This window comes from Triturus cristatus, chromosome 4_1 (assembly GCF_964204655.1).
Source record: "Triturus cristatus chromosome 4_1, aTriCri1.1, whole genome shotgun sequence".
In the NCBI taxonomy this organism is placed as follows: domain Eukaryota; kingdom Metazoa; phylum Chordata; class Amphibia; order Caudata; family Salamandridae; genus Triturus; species Triturus cristatus.
The window spans coordinates 1018582505-1018596203 of NC_140585.1; the positions used below are offsets into that span (position 1 = coordinate 1018582505).

The 13699-nt window shown below is 45.2% G+C and overlaps 1 protein-coding gene across 1 annotated transcript in view; it reads right to left on the reverse strand.

Annotated features, from left to right (window-relative positions):
• RELN (reelin) overlaps nt 1-13699 on the reverse strand; it is a 1440257-nt gene that overhangs the window by 1315023 nt on the left and 111535 nt on the right. The window contains exon 2 of the mRNA XM_085653954.1: nt 7730-7840. Within this exon, the coding sequence (XP_085510080.1) occupies nt 7730-7840 (111 nt within the window). The remainder of the gene's footprint in view (nt 1-7729; nt 7841-13699) is intronic.

Here is a 13699-nt window from a genome sequence, read left to right on the forward strand (position 1 = left end):
AGCTGTGGCTTCCTATTGAAGGACGACTCTACCAAAGTTGAGAGGTTTTGATAGCAATATCTGCACTATTTTGGTATTCATCAGTTATGTGTTGCCCTTTTTGCGCAAGTTGTGCAGTTTAAACATTAATTCGGGGAGAACAAGTCAATAGAGGTAAATCCAGGCTCCTACTAGAAGTAACAAACACAAACACATCTCTTACCCAAGCTTTCAAATAGCTAGCTCCTAAAATTTGAAATCGTACCCCTGTGGAGTTCAAACTTAATGCAAACTTGCTTACTTTAGAACTGTCTAAAAACCAACACGTTCAAAATATACCTGAAGGTCGATTAATAATGTGCTCCTCTCCACTCATCTCTATTCTATTGTTGCTCTGTTTCTGTACACTATTCTTCATATAAGTGAAGAGCAATGATTGTTGTTCACTGCTCCATTGGCCTGTATTTGATTGCTACTCTCTATATATTTGCAATATATGTTTAAGCGCTCAACTGCCCATGAGGCTAGATCTTGGCTAAATATTTGTAAGAAATTGGATTGTTGGTTGACTAGGGTGTAAGCCCTGCTCAAGCAGCAACCACAATCTTTGTCAGGGTACAACACTAGCAAAACCCCAAATTAAACTGTGCTCAACACTCTGGTAGCTTGGCACAGAGCTGTCAGGCTAAACTTAAAGGCAATGTGTAAAGTATTTGTGCAACACTTCAAGCAGTAGTACAGTGAAAACACACCAACAAACACAACAGAGTTAGAAAATAGGGCCATTGTTAATAAATAAAACAAGCCAAAAACAACAAAAATCCAATAAGTAGAACCAGACCTATAACATTTTAAAGTGTTTAAAGAAAATAGAACCAAAAAGCGAAAAGCGCCATTGTGGATATCTGGTCATGCCAGACCATCACAATGTCACACGTTCAGGCCGAACGCAATGGAATGCGGGCCAGCCACAGAAACCCAGTTAGGCCCACTGAACAACAGTACCTTCAATTCTGGTTTGCTGAGCTTTGCGTGGATCCACACCGAAGATGTGTTGCGCAGTCGAGGCGATGTGTCGGTTCCCAGATGCGGCAAGTCTATGGTGCTAGGTCCTGTTGTGTCTAAGTCGAGGATCCCGTCAAACGGGCTTGCGATGCGAAGTCCAGTGTTGGCGATGTGACGCACAGTCGGGGCGATGCGTCAGTTCTGAAGAGCTGCAAGGCTGCGATGTGGAGTCCGGTGTCGCCGTCGAGGCTGCCGTTGATGAGAGTTGTGAGGGCCTGCACCAGGAGAGCATTGCGCAGTGACGAACGCAATAGAATGCGGGCCAGCTACAGAAACCCAGTTAGGCCCGCTGAACAACAGTACCTTCAATCCTGGTTTGCTGAGCTTTGCATGGATCCACACCGAAGATGTGTCGCGCAGTCGAGGCGATGTGTCGGTTCCGAGATGCGGCAAGTCTTTGGTTCCTAGGTCCTGTTGTGTTGAAGTCGAGGATCCTGTAGAACAGGCTTGCAATGCAAATAATAGTGGTGGGGATGCGACGCACAGTCGGGGCGATGCGTCAGTTCTGCAGAGCTGCGAGGCTGCGATGCGGAGTCCGGTGTTGTCGTTGAGGCTGCCGTCGATGAGAGATGTGAGGACCTGCACCAGGAGAGCTTTACGCAGTGACAATTCCAAAGGCAATGTGGGATGTGGCGGCGATGCAAGTCTTTGTGATGGGTCCAATTCACACAGCGGCGGCAATGTAGTGCTTCTGCTCAGGTTTGTCCCGCACAGCAGAGGAGATGCGTCGGGTCTGCTGGATCCACAGGATGACAAAGCACCTTAGGCGTACTTCCAAGGGTCCAGGACCAGGGTGGCACCACCTGGCAAAGCAAGCCCACACATGACAGAGTCCAGGTGCAGATGCAAGGTTTTGAAGCCTGTTATGTAATTGAGGCTTCAAATCAAGAGGCCAGCCAACTAGCCCTTGGAATCACTCTGGATTCAGGGTTCAAGAGATGCAGGCCCAGTACTTCGCACCCAGACAAGAAGGCAGTAGGTCACCACAGCAAAGCAGGAGTCCAGCATCCTGCAGTCCAGTAGTGTGGCAGTCCTTTGGCAGCAGCACAGCACTTCTTCCTGGCAGAGTATCCAAAGGTCCAGAAGTGTAATGAAGTGGTGGTGTATCTTTTATAACCTGGTGCCCTGGTTTTCGAAGGAGAGAGAAGTTTCTAGACAGTGGCTTTGAAGTGCAATGGATTCCCTGTCTCCCCTGCCCTGGCACCAGGCTGGCTGTAGTGACGATGTAGGGTCATTAGTCCCGTTGTGTGTGCACAGGACAGCCTGGTCAGGTAAGTGAGGCTGTGTTTAGCTCCTCCCTCCCATCCTGCCAGTGATGGCCCACCCAGTCACATCTAAGCTCCCATTGTTTGGGTGGCTGTCTAGGAGGAAAGCACAAATTCCAACTGTAAACTACACCCAGTCATGTGACCAGAGACAGGCTGCAGGCACCAAATGGCTAAGGCAAGAAAATGCCAATGATCTAAAAGTATATATGATGAAACTTTGTCTGAAACAATTGACAATTACTTACCACATGATCACGAAATCAATTAGCATGATCAAGAGGAATTGTTCACATTTTACTGTCATCACATTCATTCTTTTTTTACAAAATGTCTTGGCGTATATCCTATATTTTTGGAAAATAAATAAAATCCACCGATCACAAATTTAGACCCTACATTAATTATATTTCCACAAGATGTGTTTAAATCAAAACTTTGTTTAAAAACCAACCTAGTACAGTTGAAATAACACTGTCTAAGTATTCACCAATGCAATTCATTATGCATCAACAGAGAACACCATCATTCATTTCTATCAATAAAATCAGCTTATGGAGATGTGCTTCACAATACAAATCACATGGACCGAGACTCGGTTGGGAAGCCAACGTAAAAGTAATTAGGGTAAAATAAGTTATAAGATGTGTTCCATGGGCACATCATCAGTATTAATACACCATTCCTTTAAATTATTTTTCAGCCAATGACAGCTCTTTGCCCTGAGTAGATCCTTGAAATGAGAACGGCTCGAAACGCGTCAGCACAATTTAAAATAGGGAGTTGTCAAAAGCAATTTTGTTGTGGAGTTAACTCTTCAAAAATCGAGTTTCTCTTGTATATTAAAGACTCCTTTGAACCCCCAGTAGCATTTATAATTACAGAGTATGGCCATGACAATAATAGTATCACTCCGCATCTTGTTAAATGCAATGAATTACATTGGCTAACACCGATAGAGATTTTGTTTTTGCCAGAATATCGGTAATCGTCAAGTTGGTAAAGACTGAGGTTAACTGCAAAAAACTGTATGAAAGTATGCTAAAAGCAGTTACTTGTGAGCACTCTCTCGTGTATCATTTTTTTTTTGCGGGTTGTAAACCTTTGCATGACACCTGGAGAATATTTTGACTCAATACTAGATTATCACAGAGTATGCAAAGTATGCAAAAACACTAAATCTTCGTTGAAAGACATGGAATATTTAGCATTATTCAACACTTGGGATAACCTCCTTGCATCTGAAAGGGGCTTTATGTGGTATGTTTCACTCATGTTTCAGTAAGGAATACACAACACTTAATTTCTTTATACTTCATAGGAAGCTTAGGGGAGGTAATACTTTTCTCCAAGACTGAGGTGAGAGGACACACTGATTATTCACAAGAACCCCTAGCAGTAGAAATGGCACGTTGTGACACTCAGATACTATACGCAACCACCACCATCCCCTTGGTGAACGCCTGAGGGGTGCTCGGAAGGCCAAAGGGGAGCACAGTGAATTGCTAAGACTTGTGACCCACTGTGAAGCACAGGTAATGCCTGTGGGCATGCAAGATGAGAATTTGGAAATAGACATCCAGCAAGTCCAGCGCTACCATCCAGTCTCCAGGGTCTGGGGCAAACAGAACCTGAGCTATTGTTATCATCTTAAACTTCTCCTTCTTCAAGAAGAAGTTGAGAGGGTGTAGGTCACAGGGAGGAGGTCTAGATTAGAGTGGAGGCCTCCATCTATTTTGAGCACAGTGGGAATAGCAACCACAACCTACTTCTGATGCCGGCACCATTTTGAAGGCTTCTTTGGTCCTGAGAGCCTGGACTGCCTGATGGAGTAACGAGATGTGATCCTTCATCAGTTGGTCGAAAGATGGTGGCATGGGTGGGGGTTTTCCAAAAAGGGAAGGAAGTAACCACACTGAACCATCTGTAGTACCCAATTGTCAGATGTTATAGACTGCCAGTGGGGCAGGTGATGGCGGGTCCTGTTGCCAACTGGGTGCCCGTGATGGTGGTGGTTTGGAGTCTACAGTTGCCAGGGGAGTTGGATTTGGTAGACCGCTGGCTGGTTGCCGTACAGGGCTTGTGAGAACCTTGTCCTCTGCAACAAAAGGACTGGGAAGCCTTTTGACCTTGGTGGCTGGGCAGAAATTGATGCAGTTTGTAACCTCTACTGTAGCCATGGAAGGGTTGTAAGGCAGATTAGGGTTGGGTGGGGCAATAGAGAGTCCCAAGTACCTGGCAGTAGCCCACCTGTCCTTAAACTGCGCCAGTACTGAATCTGCCTTTTCGCTGAAGGCATGTCCATAAGGGATACATAGACATCCCCCAAAAAGCCAGTGGATCTCAACTAGGCATGGCATCTGAGTGCCACAGACGACACAATCGCTCTGCTAGTGAGTCGGTCGTGTCCAATCTGTAGCGAGTAGTGAACTTTGCTGTGTCTCCGTCATCTGCAATAGCCTGTGACAGTATGGCTCGGGTCTCCTCTGAGACCATGGACAGCAATTGCATAACCAAATCCCAAACTGTGTTGGTGTATCAGCACAAAAGGCACATGATGTTTACTGACCGCAGAGCTAGACTGGTGGAAGAGAACACCCTCTTGCCAAAAGTGTCCAGCCGTTTGGATCCCCTATCTGGTGGTGTGGTAGGGATAGCACCAAGTTTAGCCTAGCAGGGTAAGGCCTGGCCAACCAGGCTCTCCAGGGTGGGTTACTAGATGAGGAAAGCTGAGTCCACCGGAGCGGGGCAATGGCGGTGGGCAATGGTCCTGTGCACAAGCAGCCCTATGCAGGGCTTGGCCCAGGTCCCAAGCAGCACATCCATGGAGTTCTGAGGGAGTGACTCCAGCTGAAGCACTTCTGTCAAAACATTTGCTTTGACTGCCATGACCTCTGCCTCCTTGCGCACCACCATAGCAAATGAGGCTCTTCCTCCGTAGCTACACCAGGAGGAGAGACCAGGTCGTCTTGTGGTGAGGTGTCCAGACCACTGGCTTCCTCCAGTTCCTCATACCAGTTGTTGTCGGCCTCTTCAAGGGGGTTGTAGCCATAGGGATCCTCAGATCCCCCAATCGTACTCCTCACCAGGCCAGTCCAAAAAGGAAGGCACTGACTCTGATTCAGGTGACCTGGTTCCAGCCGGCACGAGAATCTGCTTCGGGTGACCCTGATATGGGATACGTATTGGAGTCGGTATGATGATGGGGTTGGCACCACTATGTCGCGTCGGCAGCACCTGGGACGATATTGCTGGAACAGGCTCCGGGGAAGGTCGCAGGCTCGTGGGTGGATCCAACACAGGATCCAAGGGTCCGATGGGTGCCAGGGGCAGACCTGCCGGAAGAAATCTACACTGAACACATGGGCCCCGAAGGTGCTCTAGAGGGGGTGGCCAGTCCAAACATGAGGTGCATGGCCTCATAAAACTTGCAGGGTTGGGTTGAGATTGCTCCAGGAATTTTTGGCAGGTTTGCAGCGGACTCAGAGGCAGGCTCTGTGAGAGAGCAGAGCCAACAGTGACATTGTTCAGTGTCTTTTTCAATGACATGGACCGGTGCAGTGAAGTCGAAGAGCAATTCAACTTTCTTCAGACAATCACCTGGAATGATTCTGTGAGCAGGCCTGGGACAGTGCGACTGGGACACACAGCATCTTGGAGGCGACTGGTGTCAAGCGATAAGGAGCTTCAAGAAATACACCCTCCACAACTTGGGATTCATGCCGCTGCAGTCCTCACAAGTCATGGAGTTGTGGTCCAGCACTAAACATCAAGAACAGACCATATGGGGGTCTGTGAAAGACATTTGTCTGTGACAGAAGACACAGGACTTAAACCCGTTGGTTTCTTGGGGGACATCCCTAGCAAACTTGAAGACAAGGTCTCAAAACAAGGTCTCAAAAAAAGATTTTACAAAATGTCAAAAAAAGGTCGGTCAAAATTTACTGGAGGTATCTCTCTCCAGATGTCCAAAAATGGGAAGACCCCCTAACCCACTGAAACAAAAGGCTTGACTTCGGTAGAGGACAGAGGGGGAAATTGAATCTTCCAATTTGATTGCATTCCCCAATGGGTTGAAAAAAATCAGAATTGATCACAAGTTTTAATGTTTTTGATTCTATTTAATACTGTTCAAATAATGCAAACAAAGAACAAGCAACATGTGTTTTGCCCGTTTCAGGGCGCAGGCCTGGGGCTTTCTCACGGCTTAAAATAAGATGATGTACATTGTGAATAGTGAAAAAGAGGAAAGGAAAAAGACAAGAAGTGGAGAGCGAGAAAAGAAGTAATAGTGTAAAAAGGCCCAAAAGAAAAGCAAAAAATGAAAAAAAAATTAGGCAAAATGTTTAATTGGCCAAGTTTAAAGGACACAGAGAGGAAATAGGTAATCATTGAATCGAAGGTAGAAAAATTCCAACCCGCAGGACAAGTGATCGATACAAAATGCATTTAGGGTTCAGGTCCGAATTAAAAGTACAAAGTTAGTGAAAGAAATGCGAGTCAATACCATTAGTCATCATACGTAAATTGTCGATTCACAACCAGGTATGAGAAAACATTCAGTATGCCCAAGGCACAGAATAATGTCATGCTAAACAAGATATTGAGAATATAAGTGTCTATTCAATTCAATTACCAACGTACAATTATCATATGTTTGTTCAGCACCGATACTGAGGTTTTTGTACATATGAGTTCTAAGGGAATTGAAGATGGTGCATCACGAATTTCAGAGAATTCCAGAAAGGAAATTGCGCCATCCATATATAATGTCAGTGGCAGATTCGGGAGAGACAAAAGGATTGCATATTAAAAAAAAAGTGAAAGGAGAAAACCCAATGCAAATTGTAGTCTGCATTCTCAGTCTGCATAATCTGTAATGCGGAATAATATGAAATTCAGAGTATCCAGCGTCTGGAATTTTTATGTGGCATCAACAGTTGCAAACATGTGCAGGCACTAGCAAAGGAAGGGACATTTCCTCTCCCACTTAAAAAAAATATTCACACACACGAGGCTTTTTTAGTCCATTAAAGCCTCATGTGTGTAAAGTAAGCACCCATTTTAGGCACCCATACATTAATATTTACAATCTTTAAAGATGAAGTTCTAAAGGGATGGACTGGTGGCACAAGTGCACTGCTTGCGAAACATTTTCTCACGCTTTTTTATGAATTTGCTACATAGGTGTGCAATCGCTATTTTCCTGCCACTTTATGTTGCAGGCCTCTGCTTGCTGAACCAGTAATACATAATCGAGGTTTCAATAATACGGAGTATTTAGGCAGCATTGCAAAAATCCAAACATGCCGATCAGTCACCAACTTCAACAGCTTGGAGTCCTATCTAAAGGCAATTAGATGTTTGCTCTCAGTATCTTGAAAATGTACATTGAGTTCTGGCAATAATGCTGTACTTACCAAAACCAAAAGCATTCGAACCACCAATGCTTTGCGAGGCCTGAACACTGGTAGAGGTGTAGAGTCCAGTCACCAAGAGACCATCAAAAAAGGTACTGGTTGAAATAGTCACTGAAATGGAAGGAAAAGTTGGACTTAGTATTCGGTCAATGAGCAGAATATTCGACATTATTCACATTTTAGATCTTTGCAGTGTGATATGTTTCATTAGGGAGGATTGTTTCATAGGGACACCAGTCGGGATATGTAATCTGCTAACTGCATGGGCATTGAACGGGGAATAAGGTATTTTAAAAGTAGGACAAGATCAGACTTGGCTGGATACATGATGTTGACAAACTGCCTCAGTCTGACCAACCCAGATTGGAAGTGATATGTATGTAGAGTATGGCAGCCAGAATCGTTTGGAGTAAAATACTCACCGGAAAAAAGGGGCTTCACATGCATTAGGGAGACTCACTACAATATCACAAGAAAGTAACTGCACCAGACCTGCTTGCTAACTTCATCCTTATCTGGCAGACCAGCAGCTGGCTACAAGAGCCAAAGAGATTAGTGATGCACAGGTAAATCACAGCAATTCATAGTACAATCGACTCTCAAAACCTAAAAACGTCTGAATGTGGAAAATAAAAAGTAAAGCGACCAGAATTCTCACCGGAGTCAATAACTGGTCTCTGGCCTCACCCATTATTCAAAAGTTACATTTGTAAGTACATCGAGTTAGAATTACATTCAAGAGTGAATACGTATCTACTCTAAACTACTTAAAAGCATTGATGTTTATTTCATTGGCCACAAATGTATGGTTTCAGTTCCCCAAAATTAAAAAAACAAATATTCAGCAAAGCCTATTGTGTCTCAGGGGTTGGCTCTATATATTCAATCCATTTACATACACAGTGTGATCCTGAAAATGTCACAGTGCTCTGAAACTCGTGAACCTCGTTTGGAGACCACTGGCTAAATGGATCTAACAAGTTTAAAAGAATGTTCAATTAGTACATCATTCCAGTGAGTCCTCTGATGCACTTTTGGCTTTAAACACTATAAAAATAAGCCACTCTCTAAGTGTCCCTAGAGCAGTAACTTTATTCACCCTCCCTTTTTGACAATGAGATGTTTGCTAACTTAATCACACAGTTGAGTACAAATGTAGCCCTTTCCTATCACCCCAAAGCCAAGGTCTATTCTAGGCACACATTAGCCCCTTTCTCCTAGCTTTTGTCACTGAACGTATATTTAGCAACACTGACATGTATGTCATCAATGTGCAAAGAGAATTGTTTCTTCAAACAGATTCTGCCGAAAGCATGCTCCATGGCCCCACAATTTAGCAATGGAAGAAGTTCTGCAAAAACATTCACTACCAACCCTTCCGTCTGTTTGCAAGAACGCGGCCAACACACAGGCAGTAGTAGGTATCCTTTCTTTATATTTGTTATCACAATTCTTCTAAGAAAGCATGAGTAGCATATGCCCAGGTTCTCACATGGAACATTGAGGAGAAAACTGACCTTGTCTTCTTATGGATTCCAGATTCTGGATATAGAAAGGTTTTATTTTACCTGCATCCTTTCCAAGAGAGGCTCGGCTTTAGGATTGTCAATCAGCCTACAACTGTCACTTTACCCCACATCAGAACTCACAGAGGTAAGACAAGAATGGTCCATCTCGAGGACACCTGCTTGGAACAACTCTGTATGTTTCCCTGTCTTTTCATTACAATTGGACAACATGCAGGTGTGCTCCTGTGTGAGAAAAGAGACGTCCACTACGCTGGATACTTTGCCTGTAGACAGTTTGCTTAATATCATCTGATGCAGCAGTCTAGGACTTCTGAGAGTGTGTGCGTTCATCCACATGATCAAAAAGGAGGGTTTTTCGATAAATCGCTAACAGTCCACTTTTACGCACTTTGATAACTTTAAAAAAGACACTCTAGAAGGCCATCCAATAGTAGATATTTAAACAATCATTAAAATCAGGGGAACACACTAATATGACAGATACATCATAAACCCACAGCTAAATGAATGAGACATAGCCACAAAACCCCCCAAAAACAAATCGCCACGTGGGTTACCACTCATCACAAGTCAAACGAAACTCTGAACTTGAACAAGGCCATGTCAGTGGAAAAAGTGAGCTATACAAATGCCAACAACATAGCACAGATGACCAGATCTTAAAAGCTACAAATATAGAAATAGAACTATGAGTCTGCATCAGCCGAGAGGCACAGAATGATCTGAGAGAGCTCACCAACGCAGAACTTGGGGCCAGATGTACAAAAATCTTGAATTGCGATTCTTACCAAATAGCACTTAGGAAATCTCAATTCAGGTTGTATGAAAACGTACATCTTTCAAATAGCGATTCCTAGTGGGTTACAAATTGACCTATTTCATGAACATTAATGAGGCAAGATACAGTTTATGACCAAATAGGAATCACAGCCAACCTAGGGATGGTGGCCTTCTGGGTCAGCAGACCACCATATCTGTGACTGCTTTTTAATAAAGCAAGCTTTTTTAAAATGCAGCACGTTTTCCTTATGGAAAAAGGGACGCGTGTAAATAGAAAATTATCAAACTTTGAAATTTCATATTTTAGGAGTAGGCAGTGGTTGTTGGAACTACTACCTGCTCTTAAAAATATATTTTTTTACATTCTTTTAAAGGGGAAAGTTTTCCTATTTACGAATGGTTACTGTTAGAACTGGGGGTCTCTAGGTGGCTGAGGTAGGTAGCTTAGTACAAATAGGGACCCTTGCTTCTAAGTCAGGGAAAGGAAGGACACCTTCTCAGAAAGCCCCTGCTCACCCCCTCGGTTGCTTGGCACGAGCAGTCAGGCTTATCTCCAAGGCAAATGTGTAAAGTATTTGCAACCACTCTCTCAGTAACACAGTGATAACACCACAAATGGACTCCACACGAGTTTCATAAAAAACAATTATATGTTTATAAAAAATAGATATACGATGAGACCACACGATAAATATCCAACATATGCGTATGTGTAATATTTTACCTCGCTGGTTATTAGGCCAGCAACCACTTGTAGGTTCTTGCAGTATTAATGAGCAATTCTCGATGATCCAATGCAGTCCTAATGCAATGCTATGCAGTTCGTAATGCAAGAATCAGGCACCTCGTGATGTAAAAATAATGCAATTCATAATGCATCAATCAGGCAGTTTGTAATGCAAAAATAATGCAATTTGTAATGTAACAATCAGGCAGTTCGAAATGCAAAAATAATGCAATTCGTAATGCAACAATCAGGCAGTTCGTAATGCAAAAAGAATGCAATTCGTAATGCAACAATCAGGCAGCTCGTAATGCAAAAAGAATGCAATCCGTAATGCAACAATCAAGCAGTTCGTAATGCAAAAACAATGTACTTCGGCACCGATCGCGGTGCTCTGGGCAGTCTCTATTCCACTCTTACTGACTCGCGGTCAGCTACTGCCAAAATATGCCCCCAACACTGTTATGATGGAAAACAAAGTGCCGCTCCACACTCTGACCCCAGTACTGCCACTCCTCGCCAAGTACAGGCCGCGATACGGACTTGAGCGGAGGCTCGCGCTGCACAGATGGGAAAGGCCAAGAGCCTTTCTCTCGTAGCCGCACCCTGCCCCAGGCGGCGACACATGCACGCTCACTGAGTGTTACCTGGGAGGGTGCGATCTCACTCTCCTCTCCTCGTTGTTTGGGCCTCCGGTGCCACTTCGTTGATCTTCGGCAGTGGGACTCGTACCCCTGACGGTGATGGTTCGAGGTCTCTCCCTGGCAAAGGCAGGCTCGGGCCGGCGGCGGTGAATTCTCACAGCTCTTCTGGGGAAGCCAGTCCGGGTCGATGGCAATGACGATAGCAGCACTTCTGGTCACGCTGTCGATCGAAGCAGAGAACAAGACTGCTCTGGGACACACAGTCACAGGGCAATTTCTCATGAAGGTCTCAAGCTGCATGAAGCAGACGCACACAGCGTCGCTGAGATTCACTTGAGCTCCAGGTGCATACGATCACAGGGCAATCCTCACGAAGGTCTCAGGCTGCGCGAAGCACACACACACGGCATCGCTGAGACTGACTTGGACTCCGGGTGCACATGATCACAGGGCAATCCTCACAAAGGTCTCAGGCTGCACGCAGCACATGCACACAGCGTCGCTGAGACTCACTTGGACTCTGGGTGCACACGATCACAGGGCAGTCCTCACGAAGGCCTCAGGCTGCACAAAGCACACGCACACAGCGTCGCTGAGACTCACTTGGACTCCGGGTGCACACAATCACAGTGCAATCCTCAGGAAGATCTCAGGCTCCACGAAGCACACGCACACAGCGTCGCTGAGACTCACTTGGACTCCGGGTGCACACCTTCACAGGGCAATCCTCACGAAGGTCTCAGGCTGCACGAAGCACACGCACACAGCGTCGCTGAGAGACACACTTGGAAACTTCCTGAGTTTCCACAGCAGGGAGCCAGCTCTCCTCGGAGACACGTTACTTCGGGACACACCACACAGCAAAGTCTTTTCAAGCAGGGGGACACAGCACACAGCAAAGTCCCTTAGCCTCTCCTTAGTTAAATCAGCAAACTGCAGGCCAGTCCCAGAACACACAGCCATGGTCAGTCCTTCTCTTCAGTCTCTTCAGCTGTTCTTCCTTGGCAGAGGTTCCTCTTGACCGCGAAGTAGTTTCAATCCTTTTCAGTCTTGATGAGTCTAAAGTCCAGGGCTTTCAGCTCTCATAGTTATACCCCTAAATGTCTTTGAAGTCTTTGTGTTCAGGGGGCACTGACCCCTGTCCTAACCAGTTCTGGGTGTCTCCCTGCCAGTGACACCTTCTTCCTTTGATGGTGGGGGTCTGGATCCTCAATCACTCAGCAGGAGATGGAGCCATTGTTTTATGGCAGCAGCCCAGGCCTCTTCACCTCCAGGGGCAACTCTTCCCCCTACACTCCAGATGCAGGTCAACCGTGGCTGTCTCACCTACTCCTCCCCTGGGTCAGGACATTTCCCAGATCCTACAACATTCAAATCCAGGCAGTCAATTCACAACCAGGCAGAGACACACAGAATTGTTAGAACAAAAAACCCAGCCACTTCTAAAAGCGTGGTTTCTAAACACACAATTCAAAAACCACCTTCACAAAAAGATGTGTTATTAAATTGTGAGTTTGGGCACAATAAACTTCACCTTTCCATCTTAAACCTATGGGAAGATAGGCTGGAAACATATTACACAGCCTCCCCCATTCTGCCCTATGGGCAAGATGGCCTTGCAACAGGGAAAACGAATATGTCAGTTTTTCACAGTCAGTCCTACTTTCACATACACTGCACCTTGTCCTTGGGGCACCTTGGGCCTACCATAGGGGTGTCTGATGTGCATGGAAAGGGAAGGGTAAGGCCTGGCAAGTGGGTGCACTTGTCAGGACAACATGGCAGTTAGCAAACTGCGCGCAGGTACTGCAGTGGCAGGACTGAGTTCTCTTTTGAGGGCTACTTATGTGGGTGGCACAATTAATGCTGCAGGCCCACGAGTAGCATTTGTATTACTAACCCTGGCACACAAAGTGCACTTTACTTGGGGCTTTACTAGTAAGACAAACATGGCAACTATGGACAACCAATTGCCATTACACTTTAAACAGGGAGCACTTGCACTTTGACACTGATCAGCAGTGGCAAAGTGCCCAAAGCATCTAAGTTGGCAACACCATGTCAGAAAAAAGTTCTCGGGGATGGCTAAAAGTTTAGGGAACTTTGGTCAAAAAGGGCCAAGTGCAACAGTTACCAATAACTATCAGTAGTTTGTAAAGAAGGAATGTTTTGCGACTGTAATTCGTTCGCAAAACATTCATATACACCACTGCGATTCTGTATTTGGAAGGGATGCCCTTAACCTGCCCCTTCCAAATATCAAATTGGTATATATGTGCAATTCCAAATTGCG